General features: G+C 35.1%; 1 protein-coding gene across 16 annotated transcripts in view; it reads right to left on the reverse strand.

The window, feature by feature from the left end:
• CADPS (calcium dependent secretion activator) overlaps positions 1–24,640 on the reverse strand; it is a 357,994-nt gene that overhangs the window by 49,972 nt on the left and 283,382 nt on the right. For all 16 annotated transcript variants that reach the window (XM_075833970.1, XM_075833961.1, XM_075833967.1 and 13 more), the window contains 4 exons: positions 22,435–22,590; positions 15,323–15,470; positions 1,684–1,758; positions 495–578 (listed from right to left, as the gene is read on the reverse strand). In XM_075833970.1, the coding sequence (XP_075690085.1) occupies positions 495–578; positions 1,684–1,758; positions 15,323–15,470; positions 22,435–22,590 (463 nt within the window). The remainder of the gene's footprint in view (positions 1–494; positions 579–1,683; positions 1,759–15,322; positions 15,471–22,434; positions 22,591–24,640) is intronic.

Below are 24,640 nucleotides of genomic sequence, written 5' to 3' on the forward strand. Positions count from 1 at the left end.
GCCCCTTAGTGACCGCCGTGGAATGGCGTATTGGTGGTCACTAAGGGGTTAAGGGTAGTATTTATGTAAACTGAGTTGTCTTGAATTTATGAACTTCCAAAAACCAATGAGCTATTGTTTTTGGAAATGTGTGATGGAAAGTGTACTCTGTTCCATACCATTGCCCAAGAAGAATACATTTTACACACTACAAAAACGACATTTTAAAAAGTAAATTGTAATTTTTGTCATATGTTATATGGATATTAGATATGTTATATGGATATTAGAATTACAGTGCCATTTCTTACACTATCATTCACTTATTTATGGTACCTATGAACAAGTATTTTGATACAATTCAATGTGTTTGACTAATTGTAGCAAAACTGCAGAACTCTAAATACCAATTTATCTAGTGCTGTGTTATATGTTGAAGGTTAATGATAAAAAAAAAAAAAGATAAAATGAATGAAGAGTAATATAGAAATATTTCAGAAAACATATTCACTTACTGTAAATGAAAGAAATGAAGAAAATAAGGTTCCTTCATCATATCTGGAAAGTTTAGATAGCACTCCCTCGAGAATTGTCACAAACTATAATACAAAATATACAAATGGAATATTATAGACGAGAGAATTTAATAATGCATATTTAATAATCTTTTATGTTTATTAAGAACACTACTGGTAAGATCATTACAATTGTGTACCTAACAAAAATAAAATCTAAAACATCTGTGTCACCTTATTACAATGAGGATAATAGTCTATGAATATTGTAGACAATTGTGGGGAAAAAACAATACAAAATGAAAAAAATAAATCCATAAATAAAACAGGCCATCTCTGGAAATTACCATAATGGATGTAACAACTTGGTGTCTAATGTAAGCCATAAAAAGAAGGAAATTGTATACTACTTTTATTGATACTTGATATACTATTATATATTTTTTTCACTAACGTGAGTCCAGAGTCAATTAGATAGTATATGGAATGTCAACAAATATTATTTTGCTGTAATTTGTAGGTAAATATGGCACTCTACAATAATAGTTACGAGTTGCATTACTCATGACTAATAAAATTAACAGCATGTATCAGTCATACGTGTATGTTAAGACATCCCAAATTGATATTTAATAAGAATGAACAAAAAAAATGTTGGGCCACGATTATAGCTTTGGTTTTATAAAAGACAAATGTGATGAATAGGACATGTTGGGGTTTTAGGGCATACCATAAAAACCAGTTGGTTTCAGCTGGAAGGTGTGAATGGGATTTCATAAAATCCCCTTTACTACAGTGTCACATATGAACTCCGTGGTAATTTACTATAGTGGCCAAATCATGCCATTAACCTTAGGCCTCATGCACATCACCATGAGAATTTTGGCCCATAATATGGTGTGAAATATGGTCACATAATTCTGTGTGAGGTGCCGTATCTCCTAGGAGTAATTCAAGTCCAACATTTGTGATACAAATCCCAAATAAATATAATAAATGAAAGTAAATTTAAAAAAAATCATAAATACAGTATAAATATCTATAAAAAATGTTACTGATACTAAATAAAAATCTATTACATTTATATTAAAAAAAATCTCATATTTTGACAAGGACAAGTTGGTAGAATTACAATTGGCCTAAAACATATGTCTTTTATACGGGTCATAACACCTGAAACAGAATTTACCTTTGCAACTAAAAGTGTAATCATTTCTTTAACTGTTTCTTCAATTAGCTCATCAATTTTTGAATGGTACTGGTGCTAAAAAAAGGAGACAGAAAAAGGCAAAATATTAGAACACTGAATACACAATGACACGGGAATCATCAGGCTTTTTTGGGACTCAAAATTCCTATTTTAAAAGTATCAGCTGTGAAAATAAGCTGTTAATGAACCTGACTATCCTTTTAGCAGACGCCATACAAAGTAGCATAGAATAAATAAATAATAAAAATATGGCACATATGAAGTAAAATGTTTTTACTTTTGTAGGATGATTTGTCCATAATACTGTTCCCAAAATGATAAAATTTTTGAAGAATTAAAATATATTTCCGAACATTAATTTTCACTTGTTTGCATTAATGTCTGTTTAAAATGCTAATTAAGTCAAAACAATGAGGATGTTGACAGAAGGGAGAAAAAAACTGAAATAAATGCTAATTATACATTGGGGAGTGAGGGGTGATATTACAGTTGAAAATGTTAGACACACTTACCCAGTGTTTAGCAAACTTTCAGACGGATGAGAACAGAAATAATGAGGAAGGTGCGGGAGACATAAAATAAAAATCAATGGAGGTAAAACAAAATGAAGCATGAAAACCAAACAAAATGAAAATAAAAAGAACATGCAATGTAAATGTGATATGAACATAAAAAAAGGACATATGATGGAAAAGTGATTTTTTTGTTAAAGTTATGGTATGTGGAGGCCATAACCCTTTTTCTAGATACAGAAGGAGGAAAAGATAAATTAAACTAATCTGTACAAATCCCTTCACACGGGCTGTAAAAGCAGCATGACCACATATAGCTAATAAAGTAAACAGTAAAGCAAACAGTGAAACCACTAGACCACAGAGTGACATTGTGTCCATAGTGATGTGACATCATGTAGCTACATCATGAAATCATTGCTGGTCACAGTGACATTTCATCTAAAGTGACGTAACATTCTGTGTACAGCGACTGAATGGCGTGGCCACGTGAAGTTACATAACTATGATACAAAGTCAGTGGCTTAGGCATCATATAGTAAGTTAAAGTTTTTTTTTTTATTGCACTATATTTGAGTGGTTAAAAGGCTGTTGGAGAAAATGTCTGAATCTTGGACATCCGCTTTAAGGATTATAATTTTATAACATAATATCAGCATAAGTTATAAGCTGGATCTTGATAAAGCTATTTATAGTGAAGACTGTATCTAGATTTATAGAAGCCATTTAATTTTGTCTCACATAAAAAGTTGGTATAAAAAATAGAGTTCTGGGAAAATTTGCATAAATAAAACAAAAAAAAAAAATAAATGAATAGCTAAAGGTTAAAAAGTAGAGGCCAGTACTGGGCTTTTTCATTTCAATGTATTTATAATTGAGCTTGTAAGCTTACAGAGTAAATTTTTTATATTTGCAGCCAAGAGAAAACTGTTGAGTAACTGAATCGGAAGAGCAAAAGGCCATGTTCACACATAGTGGAATTTTTCGGCTGCAAATGTTGGTGCAGATTTGGGGCAATTACGCAACGAATCTGCACCAACATTTGCACATTTGACAGGTAATTCAGACGTTGCCGATATCACAGCGGACTTGCCACAGATTTCAGTTTTTGCATTGGAAAGGCTGAAATCCACAGTGAAATTCCGCTTCTTCTCCGCAACATAATGTGCATGCTGCGGAGGGGAAATTGTGCCCCACAGCCTAATTTCCGCACAGTTATTTTCCGCAAAGTCTGAACTAAGTTTCCTAAAAATGTAAAAAAACAAATGTAAAAAACGGCTGCTGCACAATTCCACTGCGGACTCTCCGCATTGAAATTCCACAGCAATTCCGCCACGTCTGAATGTGGCCTAATACATTTATGGGTTGGCTAAAGAATGGCAAGTCAAATTTAATATAGAAAACTGTGCAGTTATGTATTTAGGTAGTGAAAAATCATTGCATTATGGGTACAAAAAAACATGAAAAGCAATTAGGCATTTTTGTGTGTAATAAACTGAACTGCTGTATAGCAACCAGTGCCAGGCAGCTGCTACCAAGGCAAGTAATATAGTTGGATATATCAACAGGAGTATAAATGTACAAGATGAAATCTTATATAAAAAAGACAAATTGCACTTGGAATATTGTCAACAATTTAGAGGTTCGCTGTTTAAGAAAAACACAGAGCGGGACATGATTCAGAGACAAGCAACAAAAATATTCTGGAGACTTAGTGGGTTTCTTATTGGGTTAATCCCTTTACTGTTGGAGCATAGTATGCTGTGCTCAATTATTTTAATAACTTTTTTACAAATCTACTAATATTTAATTTATTTTTCCAACAGTTTGTAATGGTGATGAGGAAACTAGACAAGTGTACGTGATAATAGTAGGTTCACACACATGGTTTATCAGTGGGGAAATTCTAATACGGACTCTCCAGAAAGTTAGAAAAAACATCCCTTCTCTATTGTCGGATTTCTAATATCTCTACGGAAAGAGATCTCATTAGGGTGGGCTCACACTGTGCGGTTGTGCCGTAGTTTTGGCCACATGGTCGAAAACTGCACTGAAAAAACATGCACATTTTTACAGAGGCCTTGCAAATTGCTGTAGAAACGCATGCATGTGTAAATCCACTCAAGTATCAATCCCCGTTGTGTAAATAGTGATCAAGTGTCCCAATGAACACAATCAAAACCCACAAAAAATTTAACAGTTATATATTTAGCTACTTCACTGCCAGGGTGTAACTGTTTTGTAAGAATATTGCCTTCTAATCCTATTTATATGATCTAAAATGGGAACAGAAACTTTTGAGAGAAGCAACCAATCAGAGTACATCTTTCATTCTCCAAACTGCACTTAAAGAATGAAAACTAAAATCCTTTTGGTTGCTATGGGCAGTAAAACAACTTTTATCTTCGAATTTTGATTTATGGGGCCTATTGTGTTCTGCTCTGCTCGGCTTTTAAGAGATTAAGGTTCAAGATAGTAAAAAAAGTATCTTTTTGAAATATAATATATAATAATATCATACAGAATAATTATAAATACATTGCATTAATTATTTTGTACAGCCTGTATTTAGTCCAGGGCTACATTTCAAATTCTGCAGGCTTAAGAGCTGAAATCGCACAGCATTTATTTCTGACTAAATGTCTCCACAGAGCTTGCTCTGATGATTAGAATTCTGGTCATCTTTACACCAGTAAAGTGATGTAGTAAAACACTAACTACCCCAGTACATTATGGACGTACAGCTAAGTTAATCTGTCTGAAAACAAGCTTGAAGGGCCGCTCTGGACTATAAGGTCTGACAATATAATACAGGCTGTAACCCATGATCAGTACCACAATGTATTAAAATGTCACTCAACTTTTCTTTATATTTACTTTTAATAGTGTTTGAAGGTATCTATACACTTCAATAACTACAAAATTGGCTTAGAGAGCCACCAAGTTCTGCAAACTATTGGACGGTCTTCATGTAGTGTAGCATATTTATATGTTTAGATCCACAACGTAAGAGTAATTTAAAAAGTCACGTGATCAGTTATCAAATCACACAACCCCTTAAATTTAGTTCCAGACATTGCGAGGTCCATATGCATGTGGCTATGTCTGGTACTGAAGCTGAGCCAATTCAAGTGAATGGGGCTAAGATGCAGTACAGCCATAGAGACATGGATACATGTGCTGCTGGGTCAGGACTGCTGTACAGGGACTGCAGTACTCTCCAGTGAATGCTCCTTTGCTCTGCAGATCGTTGGGAGTCAAGGGGGTTGAAACCAGGACTATGGAGTTGGAGTTGTGGCTTCGGAGTCGGATTTGGGTGGAGACGGAGTCAGTAGAAATGTATCAACTTAAATTCTGTCTTCAAAATAAAAATATTAAATATTAGATACTAATAATAATGTATTTATTTATAGTGCCTTGCCTATTTAGACAAGTTTTTTTGTTCAGAAATTGTATTCTAATAAGCATATTTTATGTTATCTAAGTAGCCTGATTATTTACCTGATAGTGATGAACGTCTGATGTTACCATTTTACTACAGTAAAGTAGTTATTATTAATTATTGTACATGAGCCATTTATGAAGGAGTCAGAGTTGGAGTTAAAGTCGGAGTCAGACAGTGGAAAAGCAGAGGATTCAGAGATGTAAGTTTGGCTTACCGACTCCACAGCCCTGGTTGGAAACTCCACCGGTCATACATTGTAAAGTACCGGAACACCCCTTAATGTACTGATCTTATATACATTAATTTAAAAAAAAGATTAAATATATATTAAAGACCTTGTTGACATAATCAAAGCAGTATATATATACTTTTTTATCTCTTTAACAAAGTCTATAACAAAGGAAAATGTTTTTCCTAGGGACCACAAAAACAAATATATAAAAAAATCGGTATGTAATGTAAACAGGTGACCGACACAATCCATTAATTATCTAGTAATGCATACTTCTCACTTCCTATGATATGTACATATCAAAAGTTTATTTTTATTTTATCTTTTACAAGCAACCTGTCATGGCTAACTGTGGTGTAAAAAATATCAATAATATATTCAAGAAAAACACAATAATTAGGAATTTCAGATTTGAAATAATTATAATGATACAAACAACAGGTGGTATTGCAGTGTGTTTGTAAGTGGCAGTTTGGAAGCCATATGAACTAAGAAGAATAGATATTTCCCGGGTGGAGATGTGCAAATCAAAAATGATCAGACCCGCAGAACACACCATATAGTAAATGCTGGAGCTCCAGGCAGCTTCCCCCGAATGAGCTACATTTCGCTACCATGTCAAGTGTAGCCGGGTTAGCAGAGTGCTCGCTTGTTAACTTACAGTTGATAAATTATGGGTTTTAGCAAAATGATAATGACTCGACTTGTGCAAAATAATACAGCGTGAAATGTATTGACAGGCATATCATGCAGATGATTTTCAATTAAATCCTTTCTCTGGGAATTTATGTGAAGAAAAAAAAAATGCAACAGACACCCATTATCTGTGGCTTCAAAGGCAGAATAACTTGGCTACAACTATAACACAGAAAATAATTTTTTTTTTTGATCTTTGCTTGTTTATGTAATTAATGTAATTATGTACCTCTCGAATATTATCTGGAAAAAATCTATATGTAGCTCGCCGCCCACTAAAATAAATCGCATGACAAATAAACTGCAGAAAAATAAATTACATCTAAAGAAAAACAATTTTTTTATTATCATAGAATGAACAGGGATTTTAAATATATTAATATAAATAATTTGAAGCCACCGTAAATATATGAAAAAAGGCCACAAAATTTTAATAAATAAAGTTTTCCTATATGTATAAAATATACAAAATTAATAATATAACACTGGCTCTACAGTCTCCATCAATAATTATGTAACCACTGGCTAGGAAAAAAATACTTAAATCCCCTACACAAAAATAATATAAAAAAAATATTGAAAAATATGTATAAAATTATATATATATGTATAGATTTATATATATATATATGTATATATTTATATATGTGTATATATATATATATATATATATATATATAATGTCCCATTTTAATTATATTTGAGTGTGTTTTAATCATTAGGATTATTTAATTGTAAAATATTTTAAATTAAATTTATTTTCCTGTGTTGTTTTATTTTCTAATATGACTTTGATTAATATGACATTAATTTTACTCTAGAATAATATAATTCAAGTTATTCACAGATAATTATAAATGTTAAATATAAATGTTAATATTTACTACATTTACTAACATGGTCTTTACTACATTTGTTTAGTTTATGCAGAGTTAAAACAGATTCTACATTATACGGACGGGTGAGCTAGAGGTGATGTGAAAATATGATAGCAGGGGAAATACTATAAGTTGCATTTTAAAGCAGAGGTCCCAAAACTTTTTTTTTGGTCAGTAGCAACACATAAAGTAAAATAAAATATAAGAAAAAATTTAGAACAATTGTAGTGAAATGGCCAAATAAATGTTAAACTTATTAGTAATTTAGAACCAACTACTAATAAGAAGAAATGAACAAAACATTAGATAGTGTGAAACCAATGACCTGATTCGGGAGTGAAGATCCGGTAATGCAATTCTTAACTGGTTATACAGTTCTAGCCTTTGCTACTGCTGTTTCCATAATTGTACAACACCCCTGGTGGTAGCGAACAGTATCTGCAGCTTCCAAAGTCTAGGGAGTCACATCCAAGTGGCCCGAAAGCCACATGTGGCTTCTGAGCCACTTGTTGAGAAACACTGTTTCATCAATATAATCACTATATGCCGACAAGTTTCATAGTAGTGGCATGTGTTGTATGTCGGCTTTGTAACATTTACATTCCAATGGTTCGAAAGAAGTTTATATATTTCACAATATATTAATGAATTAAAGTACATTGTCTCCTAATTTGTTATTTCTGTTTGTAAATCTGTTTTTGGGAATGCTGAGTGACAACCAATATGGCTATAATTATAGCTCACACATGGGTTGTCACCCAGCAATGTTGTAAAAAGTAACCATGGAGCCTCATAGCAAAACTTGGATTTTATGTTCCGTCAGGACATGAAAGTCTTATTAGAACTTTGGTCTCCAGTGTGTTGGGTCTTCTCCTCCTTTCCATGGCCTCCCCATGATCTACAATAATTTTCTCACTTTCGCCTTCCATCATCCACACCTCACCCCTGAGTAGAGTTGGGCTCCCTTAGTTGCTGGGCTTATAGCAGCTGCTATGTCTAATACCCTGGTAGTTACATACATGTCACCCAGCTTCCCCACACTCCTGATAGGCAAATCTGCTATGGAGACAGGGGGATGTGTCTTAGTGGTTAACTAAACAGATTCATTCATTACATAAGTCAGCTTGTTAAGTGATCCTTTAATTAGAGCCCGCAGAAACTACTGAACAGGTAAAGGAGTTGCTTAATAACTTGGTCTCACGCTCATAATTACAAATATCCAGTGTCAGAACTAAACTTAAGATCTATTCAATTTAAAGTTCAGTCATAGAGAAAATTCACATAATTCTCGTATCATTTTTGATGATTTTTTCCTCTGCAGTATTTGCCATTGCAATGAATGTTATTTTATGTAAAAGAAAATTAAACAGTTACACAATATGACTTAAAAAATAGTGTTTTTTTATTATTAATTGTTCCGTTGTTACTGTTTTTTACCATTATTAATAAAAAACTAAAAAACATATGTAAGAACCGTGTTTTTATTACATGCGATTCCACTAGGCAGTTTTCCATTGAAGCCGTTCCAGGAACATTTCCTAGAACTGCTTCATTAAAGGGGTTGTCGTCGCATGACCATAATGTACTACTATATGCTTGCCATTCTTACTTATCAGCTCCCCGCTCTGACTCCGAGCAGCGAAATTCCTCCTTTATGACGTCCATAGGCTCTAATAGGGCACATGAACACGACTTGTCTTTATGAGACAATCCCTTTAAGAACAAACGCAATAAAACTGATTCTGACTCATTTGTCTAAACTAACAGGAAAACAAGCCTTGTTGCCCATAGCAACCAATCACAGTGCAGCTTTTATTTTTCCAAAGCAATTTAAGAAATGAAAGCAGAACTCTGATAGGTCGCTATGAGCAACAAGGCCAGTTTTGATAAATAATGCCTAGCTTTTTGTTTAGCGCATTTTTTCTACTGACATTTTTAGTTAATTAATGTTTTATAGTTGTATGGCTTCCTGTCTCACCTCCACCAGCCACATAAGACCATTATATACATCACATACGATGGCAGAAAAAGAAACATTAGGCCTTTTTCAGACAAAGAGGAGGAGTTGCTTATGACAACAAATCAGATCACTGCTTTCATTATGTTACCAACTCTAGAAGATCACGGATAAAATCTGATTGGTTACTATGGGTAACAAATTATCTTTTTGCTGTAGTTTTTATTTTTATTTTGCAATCACTAAAATAGTGAGAGCTTTTTTGGTGCGTCTGCGAACAAGCATTCAATTGCACATTTGCATGAGGACTTAATTTAAAAAAATAAAAATAAAATGAAGTAGAATTTTAAGAATATATTAGGAAGCTGCCTCTTGCATATTGCGAAATTTCATTATCACCACTTCCATACTATAAAAATCATTATCTGAGTCCCTTGACTGCTGCAAAGTGTTGACGGACATCCAGATACTGTAGGGTCTGGTTCGGGCAATCATCATGGCTTTCTTTCTGTTCACTATATTCGCAGAATGCAAGCTGCCATAATTGATATTCTGCTTCACTGCTCTATTATTAAACTCATTGCTGCGCGCAAACTGTGTCATTCCTATAATAACATTATTTTAAAGAATTGATGGTAATGCAATTCCTTAATATAATATAGAAAGTGACTCCAAGAAGAAAGTTCCCTTTCACTCTCCCATATAGGAGTCATTCTCTTAAAGGCTACATTCAGACGAGCGTTTCCGATTTGTGCGCGTAAAAAAATGCAACGTTTTTCCTACATTTCTTGTCCGTGTGCGTTGCGTATTGGCATCATCGTGCTTTGCGTGTGGAATTGTCTGTTATTTTCCAACAGTGCTACATAAGAGTTTTTATTTTCTGTGAGCATAAAAAGTTTCCAACAGTCACATGTAATGAGATGCAAATTATATTCCAAATAATGCAAAACAAATTTTCAGTCTTGTGGGTGATATTAAACAATCTGTTTTCATCAGTTCAATTACGTTGAGCAAAAGTTATTTCGTAAGTATGTTTTCTCAGGCATTGTACAAATATAACAAACGTTTCAGTATTTGATTACTGGGAGGGTCTTAAGATCTGGGTTTTATTATACATTTAGATCTGATTATAATTCGAGTTTAGAGATCTAGCACCGAGGACAAGTTTAAACTTCATCCAGTGACTTTTGATTATTGTACATGTCAAAATGGATGTTATTATTATTATTATTATTATTCAGTATATATAGGTATATGCCATGGGTATATCTCCACTATCATAGCAGTTGCTATGGGGCCTGCAATGTCCAAAAGGCCCAGACTGGTGGTCAACTCAACCCTAAAGCTACACAGCTCAGCTACAATCCAACTCTTCACAACAGCAACAGCTTTGTCAAGAAGCAAAAACATCCATACACTATAGCAGCCACTCAGACCCATCCACTGAGAAGGATATTATACTTATTTCCACTATTTTGACACATAGGTGGCGCTATGTGCTCATATATATATATATATATATATATATATATATATATATATATATATATATATATATATATTTACGTATCTGTGTTTGTGTATGCATACTCTTCAACATTTTTACATAAGTTACAATATTATACTCAACAATGTACTAAGTGGTACCCATTGACGCTGATGTTTCACACCACTTTTTTGAGTGCCAACGGAGCCAGTATAGCCACTATGCACCTTAAGTGCCAGCAACAGTGACCCATAAGTTCCAATGTACCCTCTAAGTGCCTGCTCTAAAATCCCCTCAAAGCAGGGACAGCATTTTCCTTACTTCTTTTAGGCTCTCATACAGTGGTTTGTGCTGAAAATCAGATATCTATAGCTGAGTTAACAAAAATGGTAAAAGAGGTACAACTTTATTTGAGAGGTACAGACCAGCCAAAATAGATATTGTATCCTTCCGGTGGGCTAAGGTTCTGACACAATAATGATCCATAAAATACAACAGGGTCGTAAAGGTCCAGAAGAAGACAACCCCACTTGGAGGTGACTTTAGAGCAAATCCCTTGCCACTAGGGTCTATTTTTTTTTTAGGATGATTCAGTAATAACCTATTATATGTTCTTGATGATATGTCCTGTGTGTACGATGATATCAACAAAGATTACAATGTAATATAAGTGGATGTGTACATGTTCTGTATAGATGGAGGGTGGGCCTCAGAATACATTTCTTTGGGGGGTCCAAGGAACCCCTGTCCAACACTTAAAGCACAAATTTGGCTTTTATGTACTGAATGTGTGTATATCAGTATGTAGGAACGTGAGCTGAGCCAGGAACCTTCTTTCTGCTGATGTCATCATGGCTGTAGGAGGATCCCACTAAAAATTTACTATAGGACCCCATGATCAATTATTACTCTCATGGTACATGTATTTATATGTGACCTGGATGTTTGCTTGCTGCCACCAAAAATATTTTATAGTAAAACCGTGATGCAGTCCCACAAAGATCTTTTTTTATACATTTTTATGTGACTTCGTTTTTTGTGAGTATGCCCAATGTAAAGTGGGCATTATGATATGTAACCTTTATGACTTTTTGACTTTTAGACTTGTATTATAGTTGGGCATCATTGAAATGTTCATTTCAAATCTCATAAATGGTATGACTTTCATCTTATCTCTACTTTCTACAAATAGTAATGGATCAGAACATCAGGCTAATTTAAAAAGCGGCAACTTTTAAAGTTGCTTCATAACATAGTTCAGTGTGAGACAGTAACTTATGCACTGATAATTTCCATGTGTTTCATGTGTCTATCAACTCAGCTTTTATTTAAAAATACCATACCACAGCAACTGTCACTTTCCATAGCACTTATGCTACATTACCTCAGAACAGCTTCACGCAACACATTCGTTCGCCTGATTCCCTGTTAATTTGAGTGACACTTTTCTGCAGTGTGTATATTCCATGTATCTTGCTAAGACATTTTCGAAACACTGGCTACAAGGTAAATTAACAGGTGGATGTTCTAGTTCATGGGGCAAAGCAAAGCCACACCAAATTCGATAAATTTACGGAACGTTTTGTGGGGCCCGTCCTCCTCCTGGCAATAATGGCAGCATGGTGGTTCAATGGCTAGCACTGTTGCTTTGCAGAACTGGGGTCCTAGGCTCAAATTTGACGAAGGGCAAGTTTTACATGGAGTCCATATATTTTACACATTTTTGTGAGTGTTTCCTTTAGGTATTCTGGTTTTCTTTCACACTTCAAAACCAACAAGGAAAGGTCAATTGGATTCCTATGAAATTGCTTCTAGTGTGTTTGTGTGTTTAAGATTGTGTCCCCATTTGGGACAAGAGACTGAACTAAGTAATGACAATCTATGTATATTGCCACAGGATATGTTGGCGCTATAGAAGCAACAGGAAATAAGAAAATTGAAATGCCACTGGTGTTTCGACATAAGTAGACTACAGGGTTTGTGTTTTTTTAGAAAATGTTGTGCTATTATATATTATTAAAGAATATAATTAGATTACAAATAGTACAATAATAATAGCAAAGTAATGTGCAAAGTAAGAGGGGACCCCATAAGGAGGTCAGATGGCTCTACTACACTGTCAGCTTCAGCAGAGGTCTTTTTGGGTCCACTTGTGGATGGGTTGGAGTAGTACAGACCATGGAACAATTACTTCTGTGGTAAAGCAGCCCAGGGCAAGTGGTATATCATGTCTGCTAGTCTCAAGCAGCAACAAGGCTTCGAAACTTCAGCAATCTAATTACAGAGTTGTTGTTTTTTTTTTATATAACACTATACTTTTTCAGCATATTTTGTTTATGATGTGTTCTTAAAGGGTTTTTATGTGTGTGGGTTTTTTTTATCGGTCAAAAACACTGCAGCCAGATGTTAATGTAGTATGCTCTAGGTAGGGATATTTTTTTTTTTAGCATTTTTCTCCATAGACTTCTATATGACATATTTATATATGAAAAAAAAAAAACGCTTGGAATACATGCTGTTTTTAACATTTGTTTGAAAATGTAGGAAATAAATTGTGTATGAAGGAGGTCTAACGGGACCCGCCATCTACAGTGTTCCATATATAATTCTGGTGTCGCCTCATTTGGCAGAGAGGCCTTTGGCCCCTCAGGCACCAGGGTCCAGGTGTGACCGCTGCCTCGGCACCCCCTGTAGGCATAGAATGGGTCAAGCTTAGGACCATTTCATTTTCTCATATTAGAGGGAGTATTTAAGCCACTTTGCTCAAGTCAGAAATGTACTCTACCCTTACAGAGGTTTACAGATATAGCAAAAATAATTCTCAAAAACATTAAATTTATTTAAATTGTATTGACTTATAGGAAAATGTCAGTCATCAATATTGTTCATTGCCATAAAGACTCGGAGGATCCTCTCCACGCAGTGATTATGTGTACATATCTATTGTAGATGACAAAGCCCTCAGTCTTTATGTGTGGGACTAACTTTATTGGTCTCCTTCTAATCTTGTGATGTCACATGAATATTTCTTAATACAACTTCCAAATTCTTAGCACTTCAATTTTAATATCTTACTGTGCTCATTGTAGTTGAGAACATCTGGATCATCCTAATTTTTAGTTTTTTGCAAGGTATTAATATTTTTTATTTCTAGAATCTTGATATAAAATAGGGACCTGGAGATTCCCATCTGGGATTTTCTGTTCTTGTATATCAACTTGCTTGGCAAAAATGATCAATGCATATTCCTACGACATATTACCACAAGACATGCTATTCATCTCAAGTGAGACAAGTGGGATTCTGTGGCAAATAAAGGACAACGATTGATTGTTTGATAAGAATATACTTCTTCTAATGATACCTTTAATTTTAACTCCTTTACCACCAAAAAAAATCCCTGTGGCACCTGTTACAATACAATTTTTACCTAGACTGGAGGAAGGAATTAGAAAGTTGAGAATGCGGTATTGTTTGGATTGTATATAATTACAGCCTTTCAAAAAGTGTAGAGTTTCTATACAACCGTAAACATTAACAATGTACTGTATGATAGCATCAGTGTATAGCAATAATTCTTTCTTCAAAAGTCATAGGTATGACATATCCAGGAGCCAACTTTATGGTAGACAGAAAAGGCTCAGTAATCTAGAAAACGTATTGTCTGTAGAGTCTCGGGGATATAAAGGACAGACGTTAGATGCAGCGCATTCAGCAGAACAACAAATGACATGGATAACAAGGAGATGTATTGTTGGATAATTATATGTCAATGAAACAAGATATAAGCTAGGAATCTACGGGTTTTCAATCAATAAAAGCAATCTTGTATAAGTCACACGTTGATGAACAACTTTTTTCTGGATGGCAGAACTTTCTTTAGTTAGCGTGTCACTCAGTGAAGTTATATACTTTTTGGGCTTTAGTGACGAAGACCCCAAGACCGGTGTACTAAGTCTCATCTTTATACATTGTAAACTTTATTATCACAAAGTATGACTAGTGGTAATCAAAAGATAGGACCATGTCGACAACAGATTTTTCGTTAGACACAGGGGCAACCTGTGTCTCTTTTTGACAACCATAAGGGGATTTGGGGTTTTACAGGCTTACTATTCCTATTAAGAATTACTACGTGGCAAAACCATAGTTTTGGCAAAGTCCATATTGAACAGAAAAAGATAGAATATAATCTACCGTGTCTTGACAAGGATCTAAGACAATTTGTTCAAACAACTATGACTATCTACAGTACGGCACAAATTGGCACATGCCGTTTGCGCATACATCAACATTATACATTGCATAGCCCCCCCCCACACACACACACACAAAAAACAAATAGCTTTGACGAAAATTAGCCTAATGAGATGATAAAAGTAGAAAATCATATTTCATTCGTTGAATGTTACCTCTTGTCCCATTTCCATACTGCAGAGTTTTGTTGACTGAGCTTTTGCATCAACCATGACATTAAACATGGTACAGATGGACTGAGGCACTCGGAAATCTGTTGATCTGCTGGTTTTCTGCAATTTCACCTCAAATGCAATTCTAGTTCTGTAGAAATATAACATTATTTTTGGATCAGAACGGCACCATACAATACTAAACAAATTCAATTGTCATGTTTCCATTATATATCTGGTCATCGCACATTGCAACAAAGAATATAAGGTCTATTTATTATTTTCCCATTGCTTATATAGCACCAACATATTCTGCAGCGCTGTACCCAGATTATATGTTAGAAATCACTACTCTCTCTTTTCTAGTATTTTTTCATGGATGAAGACCGTCTAAGCTAAAAGCTGGTCATGTTGTCAAACAACCAAACTCCAGTGCAGCTTGAAAGCTGAATACCGATTGGCTGCTATGGGAAACAAGACCAGGTTTTTTTTGGTAGACCGTTTTGCTAATTGAGGCCCATTGTGTTTGTCGATCTGACAGACCGTAGATTTGCTACCGATTTCTTCAATATCTTCTTCTTCCCTGTAGAGTAAGTCTATATGGCAGACCTTCTACTAACTGAAACTTGATTTGGATGAAAAAATTATTTCTGTTTTCCTCTTACAATTCTTCCAAAATCAGAGAGTCATCCCCCATGTATTTCAGGCTGTAAAGGCCCAATAATATTATCAACAAATGCAAGGTCATCAGGATTATGGATTATGATCACATATTATGTTACAGCTATGGAAACCGCCATTGAATAGATAAACCCACAACGTCTTCCTTTGAGGCACATGAGATACTTCCCATCCAAGACAAATTATTTCAACACTCAAACATCTCCAGTCATGAAGTATAAATTCCCTAAAAAGACAATCTAATAAACTTAATTCCATTTTGGGACTCCTGGATGACAATTCCATGGTGGCAGGATCTTCAATAATCATAAGTCCATCCTTGCACCTGCAAAACCATTTATACCATCACTATCCAGATTGCAAGTGTTTTTCTAAAAAAATACCTTCTGCTCCCTTTTTGTTATGAGACAAGTCTGCTGAGAGGTCCCATTACTACCCAGGGCTAAATACAAAACTTTATCACTACAAATGTAAACAATAAAAACAGTTTCCCATTGTAATTATCTGTTAGTTGCCCCCTATATTAATGAATATTTTTAGTGTCGAGCAATTTGTAAGTATGAATATTCTGTGCCAATTGCGTGGAAAAAAAGCACTGGATTTCGGCACTCTGGTGGAGACCAGTGGTATCACGCCCTATACTGTAGCAGGGTCAGTGATGAGTAATGATAAATCCTGCCAGATCCAGTGCTTGTGGGATTAAGATAATCAATAGTCTAAAACACTTGAGTTAGGATTTCTAGATAAATTAATCTAATATGTATTTATTTTAAGAGAACATGGGAGAGTTGACTTTTTTTTATATAACTGTATTATTTATTATATTTCCCCATCTATGTAATAGTTACGACATAAATGTGAAATGATCTATTTATTTTTGGCCAAATAACTCAACGTGCACGGTGCTTTTGATTTATTTATTGTAATGTTTCTGTTCTATTGATTTTGACCTATTTTTAAAGTGCAAACATAAATGGAAATCTAATCTACATCTAAAATATGTGGAACCCAGGCAGTTTCATTTCAATCGATAACTTACCACTAAACAGGGAAATAGTCAGGTAAGCAGCTTTCATAGACTGCAGACAGTGCCTGATCTCAGTATGTGCCTGCAGTCTGCTGACAGAGGTGCTACCTTAAAAAGTGCTTTGCTAATTCTGGGCACATACAGCCCTGTGAGCAGCTGGTGGTTTGTGCTTCCTGTGGTGCTCTAATTGCCTCAATGAAGGCTCCATCTGCTCCCTATGACTTCAAAGGAAACTCAGGGTGCAAATGGAATCGATCAAGTGCAAACTGGGCTTTAAGCTTTGGCATGTGGAGAGGGTAGGTGTGCCTGACACTAATGCCACTGTGGGGATTCCCTCTGTGATTAGAAAGTGGCAAGAGCACAAGACCAAGATCTGGTTTCCATGTCCTTGTGTTGAGTATTGTGCAGGAACAATATATTCACAGCACTGGAGACGGCAAAACACAACAGATCAGTGCAGGGTAATACCACTTGAATTATGATATATTAAACCGAGAATTGACTGAAAGCAAAAACTTTGTCTCATGCATTAGTGTTACGTGTAAACCCTTATATATCTGTTGCGCCCTTCGGTACCCCCGCGTTGATGCAATTTTAGCACATGACCAGTTATTAATCTGTCCCTGCTTCCAACAAATGATAATGCATTGAAAATCGCATTGCAAATCCCATTGCCCAGTTTAGTTTGCATGCTAATACAATTGCAAAATGGGATCCATAACTAAAAAAACTCATTTAACAAAACTAAAAATTCAAGAGCTACCAAAATGTTGCCATTTTTGCTAAATTGTTTTGATTGTTGAGAAATGTATATTATAACCAGTAAGGGAATTACATGTTGTTATATGTTTATAGATTTTGAAAGTGGCCCCTGAGGTTTTGTAAGTAGTCGAGAACCTAGACACTAATTCTAGGAAAGACCTGGAGACCACTACCTCTTCAGGATGTTATAATCCCTCCGGAGGATATAATAAGGATCACCCACGGATGGTCATATTGACTTGGAAAAATGGGGTCAGCAAGCCACCGAAACATGAAGTCCTATATGCAATGAAGATTTTAAATGATCTATTTGTGGATGACCCTCATTTTGTCCTTTTGAAGGCCATGCCCAAAGAGGCCAAGCACACCAGACCTAGCATCTTCTCTCTTCCATTGAATATTTGATTTTGGATCCCCTGGGATCCCTCAGGGAGAGAAGCAGCCCTATGATATGATATACTCTTAATTTTAGTTATGCCAAGTTCTATCATAACCACAAAAGGTGAGTGAAGTATGATTAGATAGAACACCCTCCTATCTGTATCTGGTTTACACTATGGGGTACTTGTCGACTTTTGTATATTATCTACGTCTCTAATAGTATAAATATTCAGTCCTTGTGTGATATCAACTCTTTCCCGTCATCAGAATTTCTTTATTAGTCCCCCTATACAGCTAGACTATGAAAGGACCATCCATGTTCATTGTAATATGATAGGTCTGACTATATGAAAGGCCTCTGATATTTCTTACAGGCAGCAATTTTAATTGTCATGACACATTAATTGGGGATAAGGGTAAGCAAGTACAGGGAAAATGGGCATATAATGGTAATGCTATTATATGTATATATATAATTTTCAAAATACTTAAGAGTTGAATCAAGTGAGAGCAATTGAAGGGGTTGTCCAGGATTAGAAAAACATGGCTGTTGTCTTAAAAAACAGTGCCATACCTGTCCATAGGTTGTGTGTGGTATTGCAACTCAGCCCCATTCACTTCAATGGAGCTGAGTTGCAATACTACAAACAACCCATGGACAGGTGTGGCACTCTAAATTTGGAAAAAGCAGCCATGTTTTTCTAATCCTTGATAACCCTTTTAAGTTAGAGGAGAGCCAATGAATTCTCTATGCCTACGATCATTGACATCATTAGTAGACCACAGACACCACATTTACAGCATCTGTATTTTATCAACTGAGAGAATGGAGGGATTGCCCCCTATTAGTCAAATCTCTACCATATAAGTGGGAAGGGGAAATAGCAGCTGCAGCCCTATCATAGTGTATCCTTTATATCTAGAGTTTTACTTATGTCTAGTACAGCCGGTACAAGTGAGTCATGTATAATTAGACGGAACATCTTCCTATCTGTAAATGATAGCCGTAATAGCCTACACCCTCAGTAGTCAAATCGCATATAAATGTGTATGAAGTGATTTAACTGAAGGTACTTGTCTGCCTGATGACTGCTACACCTTAAATTTGCCCAAAGGAGCGGCATAAGAAAAGAGATTGGTTGTCATAATATTTCACAGTTGACAGGACTATTATAACCTGTTATTTACCACTTAAAAAAAAAATGTAAATTTTGTTATTTTTCTTGTCGTAAAACTGTGGTTTCTTCATTGCAAAAGAGTTTTATTCATTAACATGACATTTCAATCTCAGTAAACTCTTTTTTTTTTTACTTTTTTACGTGGTGATGATATTTTACTTATTGTCTCTTAACAATATGCCGGGGCTCTATTATTACAAGAATACAATACCCTGCAATAAAGTGTCACCAAATTTCTGTATTTGAAAATAATTACTTTGCCTTCTTTTGGTACTTCTAAGGCTATTAATTACTGTAAGAAGATCACAGAGACCATCTGTGTACAGAGGTGTAAATTTCCCAATTGTTCATTGTTCAGTCACAAATGTTTCATTATTTAGGCTTTCCTGAGAAAACTAGGAGATGACATCTACTGTGTGTGAAAATGTACTTTTCTTAAATGTAAGGCCAATTAAAATTTCCCATCAATAGTTCCTTTATAAATTAAAATTTGATGAAATATTTCAAATAATTATAAGTGAATAATACATTTTGTGAAACTTAAAACCACTGTCATGTCTTCTGTTTTTAATGGAGCGGATTAATAATCGGTATGACAGACCCATAACAACGAATCGTGCCTGATCCCACTGATAATACGGTTTGTCTGTTTTCCATTGGGGTTCCGGTGGCCACATCCCCATGTTATTTGTATAACTTCTTTTATGCAGACCTTATCTCTGGATACACCATTTATAAACAAATAACCGGCCTGTGCAAAGTTCCCAAGCAAAGGCACGACGGACCTATGCAAATTCTGTAACAGGTCCCCCCAACCTATCATGTGCCATCTATAATACTAGTGTGTTTGTATGTGGCAGAGCACCAGACCCCGTATGCGACTGCTACCATCGCACCTTCTATAGTAATGCCCCTGTTCCCAAGATATCCTTTCGGGGAACAAAATATCTGTTAATAATTGGAAATATCCCTTTTAGGGGCTTGGAGGTCTTTCTGGAAAGATGTAATATCGCAAGCTATCTGTACCAGATTACTATGAGTATTTATCTCTTACAGCAAAACTACAGTTTATTCTATTACTCAAGTATTATGGGATGTCTTAGGGGTGTGCCATCTCTGCGCTCACACAGAGTGCATTACCTGTCTCTACGGAAGGGGCACCAATAGCCTTGTGCCCACTCTTGGTGCCCAAGCCTATGGAAAGTCAGTTGCAAAGCAATTGGGAAGTGTTATTTGGGCACCTTGCAGCAATGGTATTTGAGCACTGTGTGACTTTAGCACTATTTAGTGAACCACATGGATGGGGGTTCTTATCAGAAGAAATTGCACAGGGCACTAACCAACCTATTTAGGCTGGCCCCAAATGCATTCATTGTAATTGGCTGTGTTTACACATTGAAGTTTTGGTATAGTTTTTATATGATTTTTAAAAAAAATCCAAAACAAGGAGTAGGGAGAAGTATAAGGAAAATATGCAGCAATAACTAGCAGTAATAATGGCAGATAGTGTAATTGTGCTGTATATAGCAAATAGTATAAAAAAAAATCTTAAATTCTGTTCTATTGTTTGTGATTTAAAGTATTTTGCTTTTTTGCTGTTCAAATTTCCTGCTTTATGTTTTAATTCATTTCCTTCCACAAAAATAACAATTACAGCTTAAGTCTCCTCTGCCAGATAACTGCCCAACATGATTAAATTCAATTAGGTTCCAAGCGGTTAGATTGCCGTGTTCTTCTTAGATGCCAATAATGATCATGTATGTCTTCAGATATTCTTAACAAATCAGATTCATAATATGCCTCAAGAAACAAATGGAAATTTGCAACAGCGGAAAAAAGCCTGTAGTGTCTGCATACTTTTACATATTTAAGAATAAATTAGATAATTGCATTTTATGAAGAGCTATGATTATATGGCAAGCCCTCTTCTTTATCCTGATCTGTCCGAATAAATAATTGTAGCAATAGGAGTAAATAAAGGAAGATTTATTGGTGTCTATCAAAAAATGCAGAACATTTATAGATATAAAAAGCTTGTGTTAAATATGATTCTAAAGTCTGTTTATTTATTATCTGCATGGCAAAATGACTTCTAGCTATTAAAGGGACCATTCACTTCGGCAGCCACTTAGTGATAAATGATGGATTAAATATTTCTGCTTTGGGCCATTCAAAATATGGGGACACTAATTACTAAACGTTATCTGTAAATATAACATACAATGCTGTAGGGGGCGGATAACAAAATAAGTATCCATTTATCTTAAGAGATCAAATAAACAAGATCACCGGGGAAAATAAGCAGTTTTCTGATGGCCTTTTCATGACTTCCTGACATTATATCACTAGAGTTCATTAGAGACAGAATTTACTGTTGATTTTTGTGAAGAATTGGTCATTTAGATGCAAAATAATAACAGTTGTGCTTACTTCTGTCTTAATCTGTTAATGACAGCCAATATGCCTTTTGACGGCGGCCATTAATGGGCTTCATTCCAATGCATACGCCTTTTCACGGCGCTGTATCGGAATAAATAAACAGGTAGCTCCCTGCTCTCAGCTACCAGAAGTAGCCATGCTCGAACGAGCGAGATTGATATCAGTATTGATCTCACCCATTTAACCCCTCAGATGCGACACTCAATAGCGAGCATGGCATCTGACTGGTTTTGGAGAGAGGGAGGGTGTCTTCTATGGCAGCCGGGTGCCTAATAAAGGCCCCCAGTTCTGCCTTTAGTTAATGCCTGCTAGGTCAGCCAGAGACATGGCCTAGCAGATGCCTGTCCATTTTACACGGACAAGCAGTAATACACGGCAATACAGAAGTATTGCCGTGTATTATAAAACCGATCGGATAATCTCATAGTGAAGTTCCCTAGTGGGACTAGTAAAAAAGTAAAAAAAAAGTTTAATAAAGTTAATAATAAAACAATAACTGTAAGAAAATTTATCAAATCCTTTTTGAAAACCTTCTTGGAGACACTGGCATTTTTTGGGCCATTGCAATAAAATCTTAGGTTGGCATTCCAGAGGCATTGGTTCCGTAATTTATTTTTTACAAAATAGTCATTCAAAAATATTTTTACCTTTTTACACAAGACTCGATCATATCACTCGCCATGAGCTTAAGGCGCTGCTCAAGGTGCTTCCCAAACTCTTCTTCAGGCCAGTGAAGATCTCTAATAAAAGTTTGTAGGGCATCAAGTTTCCAAAATAAATCTTCTGATGTGGCTGATCCATTACTGGTAGAATGAAACAAGAAAGCATTTTTTAGTCGGATGACCAACAGATAGCCTGATGTGGAGAACATTTTAATTTTGTCAAAGTTACCACCAACTACATAATTAAAATATCAGTGGTCTCCAGCATCAGGGAAATTTTTATTTTTTATTTTTTCCTAATCTAACTTTCTTTTAGAGCGGAACACAACGAATAAAATTAGACAAAACTGGATAGTTTGTAAGGCATATCTTGTCCTTAATTAATAATCACATGGATGTATGTAGTTATTGAAATTAAGGATACAAACTGGGGTAATACAAGCCTTGATTGTTGACAACCACGTCATAGTCGTTAACAATCAGGGATCCATGCACTTCTGTAAGAAGACTGTTAAAAGGATTCAGACTAGGTATAGGGTTGTGCTAAGTAGTGGTGGGCGAGGACGTTATTGTAGTTGTTAAGACACCCAACATCCAAGGTTCAACAAAAATTTGACCCAGAAGAGTCTCAGGAACTACTTTCTCTAAATAATGAGAAGATAATGAGATATTTTTTTTTTTTAAATCTTTTTGGGACATTGGATTTATTTGCACCTAGCTATTTTTTTTATTTTTGTTTGAGTCAAATTCCCTCCTCGCATACCACTAATGTTAACACAGCAATTTATCAGATGTTATACACACCATGCAGTACCACTTGTACTGACATCCCCTATAGAAACAGTCTTAAGTAGGCGTTTCTATTATGACAGATGCCAGTTGCATTGAGTTAATGTTGCAGAGCAATACATAGCTAATGCACACGTAGCTATTGCAAGGTGAAAGAAAAATCATATTCCCAACATGCCAAAGATCTTGAGGTCCTGTTTTAACAAACGTTATGGTTTAGAATCACGTTGTATATTGTAATCAGAGAAATATCTGATAAATGGAGATAATCGAACTTTTATAGTAAATGTAATTGAGGAAAACAGGCTCACGAAAAGATATTCAACCAGGTATCTAGGCTCTATGATGGTAAATATTTTGTTCTGTAGGTGTCTGCAAAGCCGTATTCACATCTTGTGAACAGTTTGCTTCCAAATGGAAGCTTGGAAAAATGTATATTTTTTAATTCTAAATTAAGATTTGGAACGATAAAGGTTTATGTTTTAAATGGTAGAGTACACACAACGTAATAATTGGTGTCTATTTCTACAACATTTTGACACCCATCTGCCTACAGAGTTATTTCAAATGTCTTCTCTTTTTTTTTTCCTCTCCTTCTTCTATGTTTTGATAATGTCACAATTGAAATGTTTCCCACAACTAATTTGGATTTCATTGATTAAATAAAGCCATCATATGCTCAGTTACTGATTCATATCTTTTCCAAGAAGTGTCACAGATCATGCACAGAGGGAAAAAAAGCCTCAGTTACTGCTGCCTAATCTACCTTCTCCAACAGTCGTCATAGCATGAACAGGACATTTATTTCTTTAGTAGAATATAGATAATAAAACATGTTACGGAGACTGGGAACTGGAATAATGCTTGCCTAGTGCTTTTAATTAATCTAATTATGTAATGAATTAATGCAAAAATATACTTTAATAATACTATAATTATTTTTTATATTTTGTCTCTTTTTGTAGTTTTTACTTATTAATGCATATAGTAGATACACAAAATTAGGTATATATAAAGAACATTTCAAGGTTTTATTCACATGTTATGATTTTTGCAAAAACTGTATAATTTTTTTTTAGACTTTACTGCCATGTGTCAATAAGACCTAAAATATATTTTTTTGTTTATTAGCATATTTGATTTCTTTTTGTAGCATTTCTTTATGCTCCATTACAGAAAAGGACAAAATCTTTATGTTGCTGACTTCACTAAAGTCTCACGAAGCCTGTACTCTGTATGACATCTCCGTACGCCGCCATATTACACTGCTTCTAGGAGAGGATGCCTTTGTTATATGCCATCTGATGGAACAAGCCCGATTTTTTTCTGTTATATTCCGTATGCCTTGTTATGACATTGGTGTTATACCAGTACACTATGGCCCCAGAACTGCTATCAGTGA

The sequence above is a fragment of the Rhinoderma darwinii genome, chromosome 7, assembly GCF_050947455.1.
Source record: "Rhinoderma darwinii isolate aRhiDar2 chromosome 7, aRhiDar2.hap1, whole genome shotgun sequence".
In the NCBI taxonomy this organism is placed as follows: domain Eukaryota; kingdom Metazoa; phylum Chordata; class Amphibia; order Anura; family Rhinodermatidae; genus Rhinoderma; species Rhinoderma darwinii.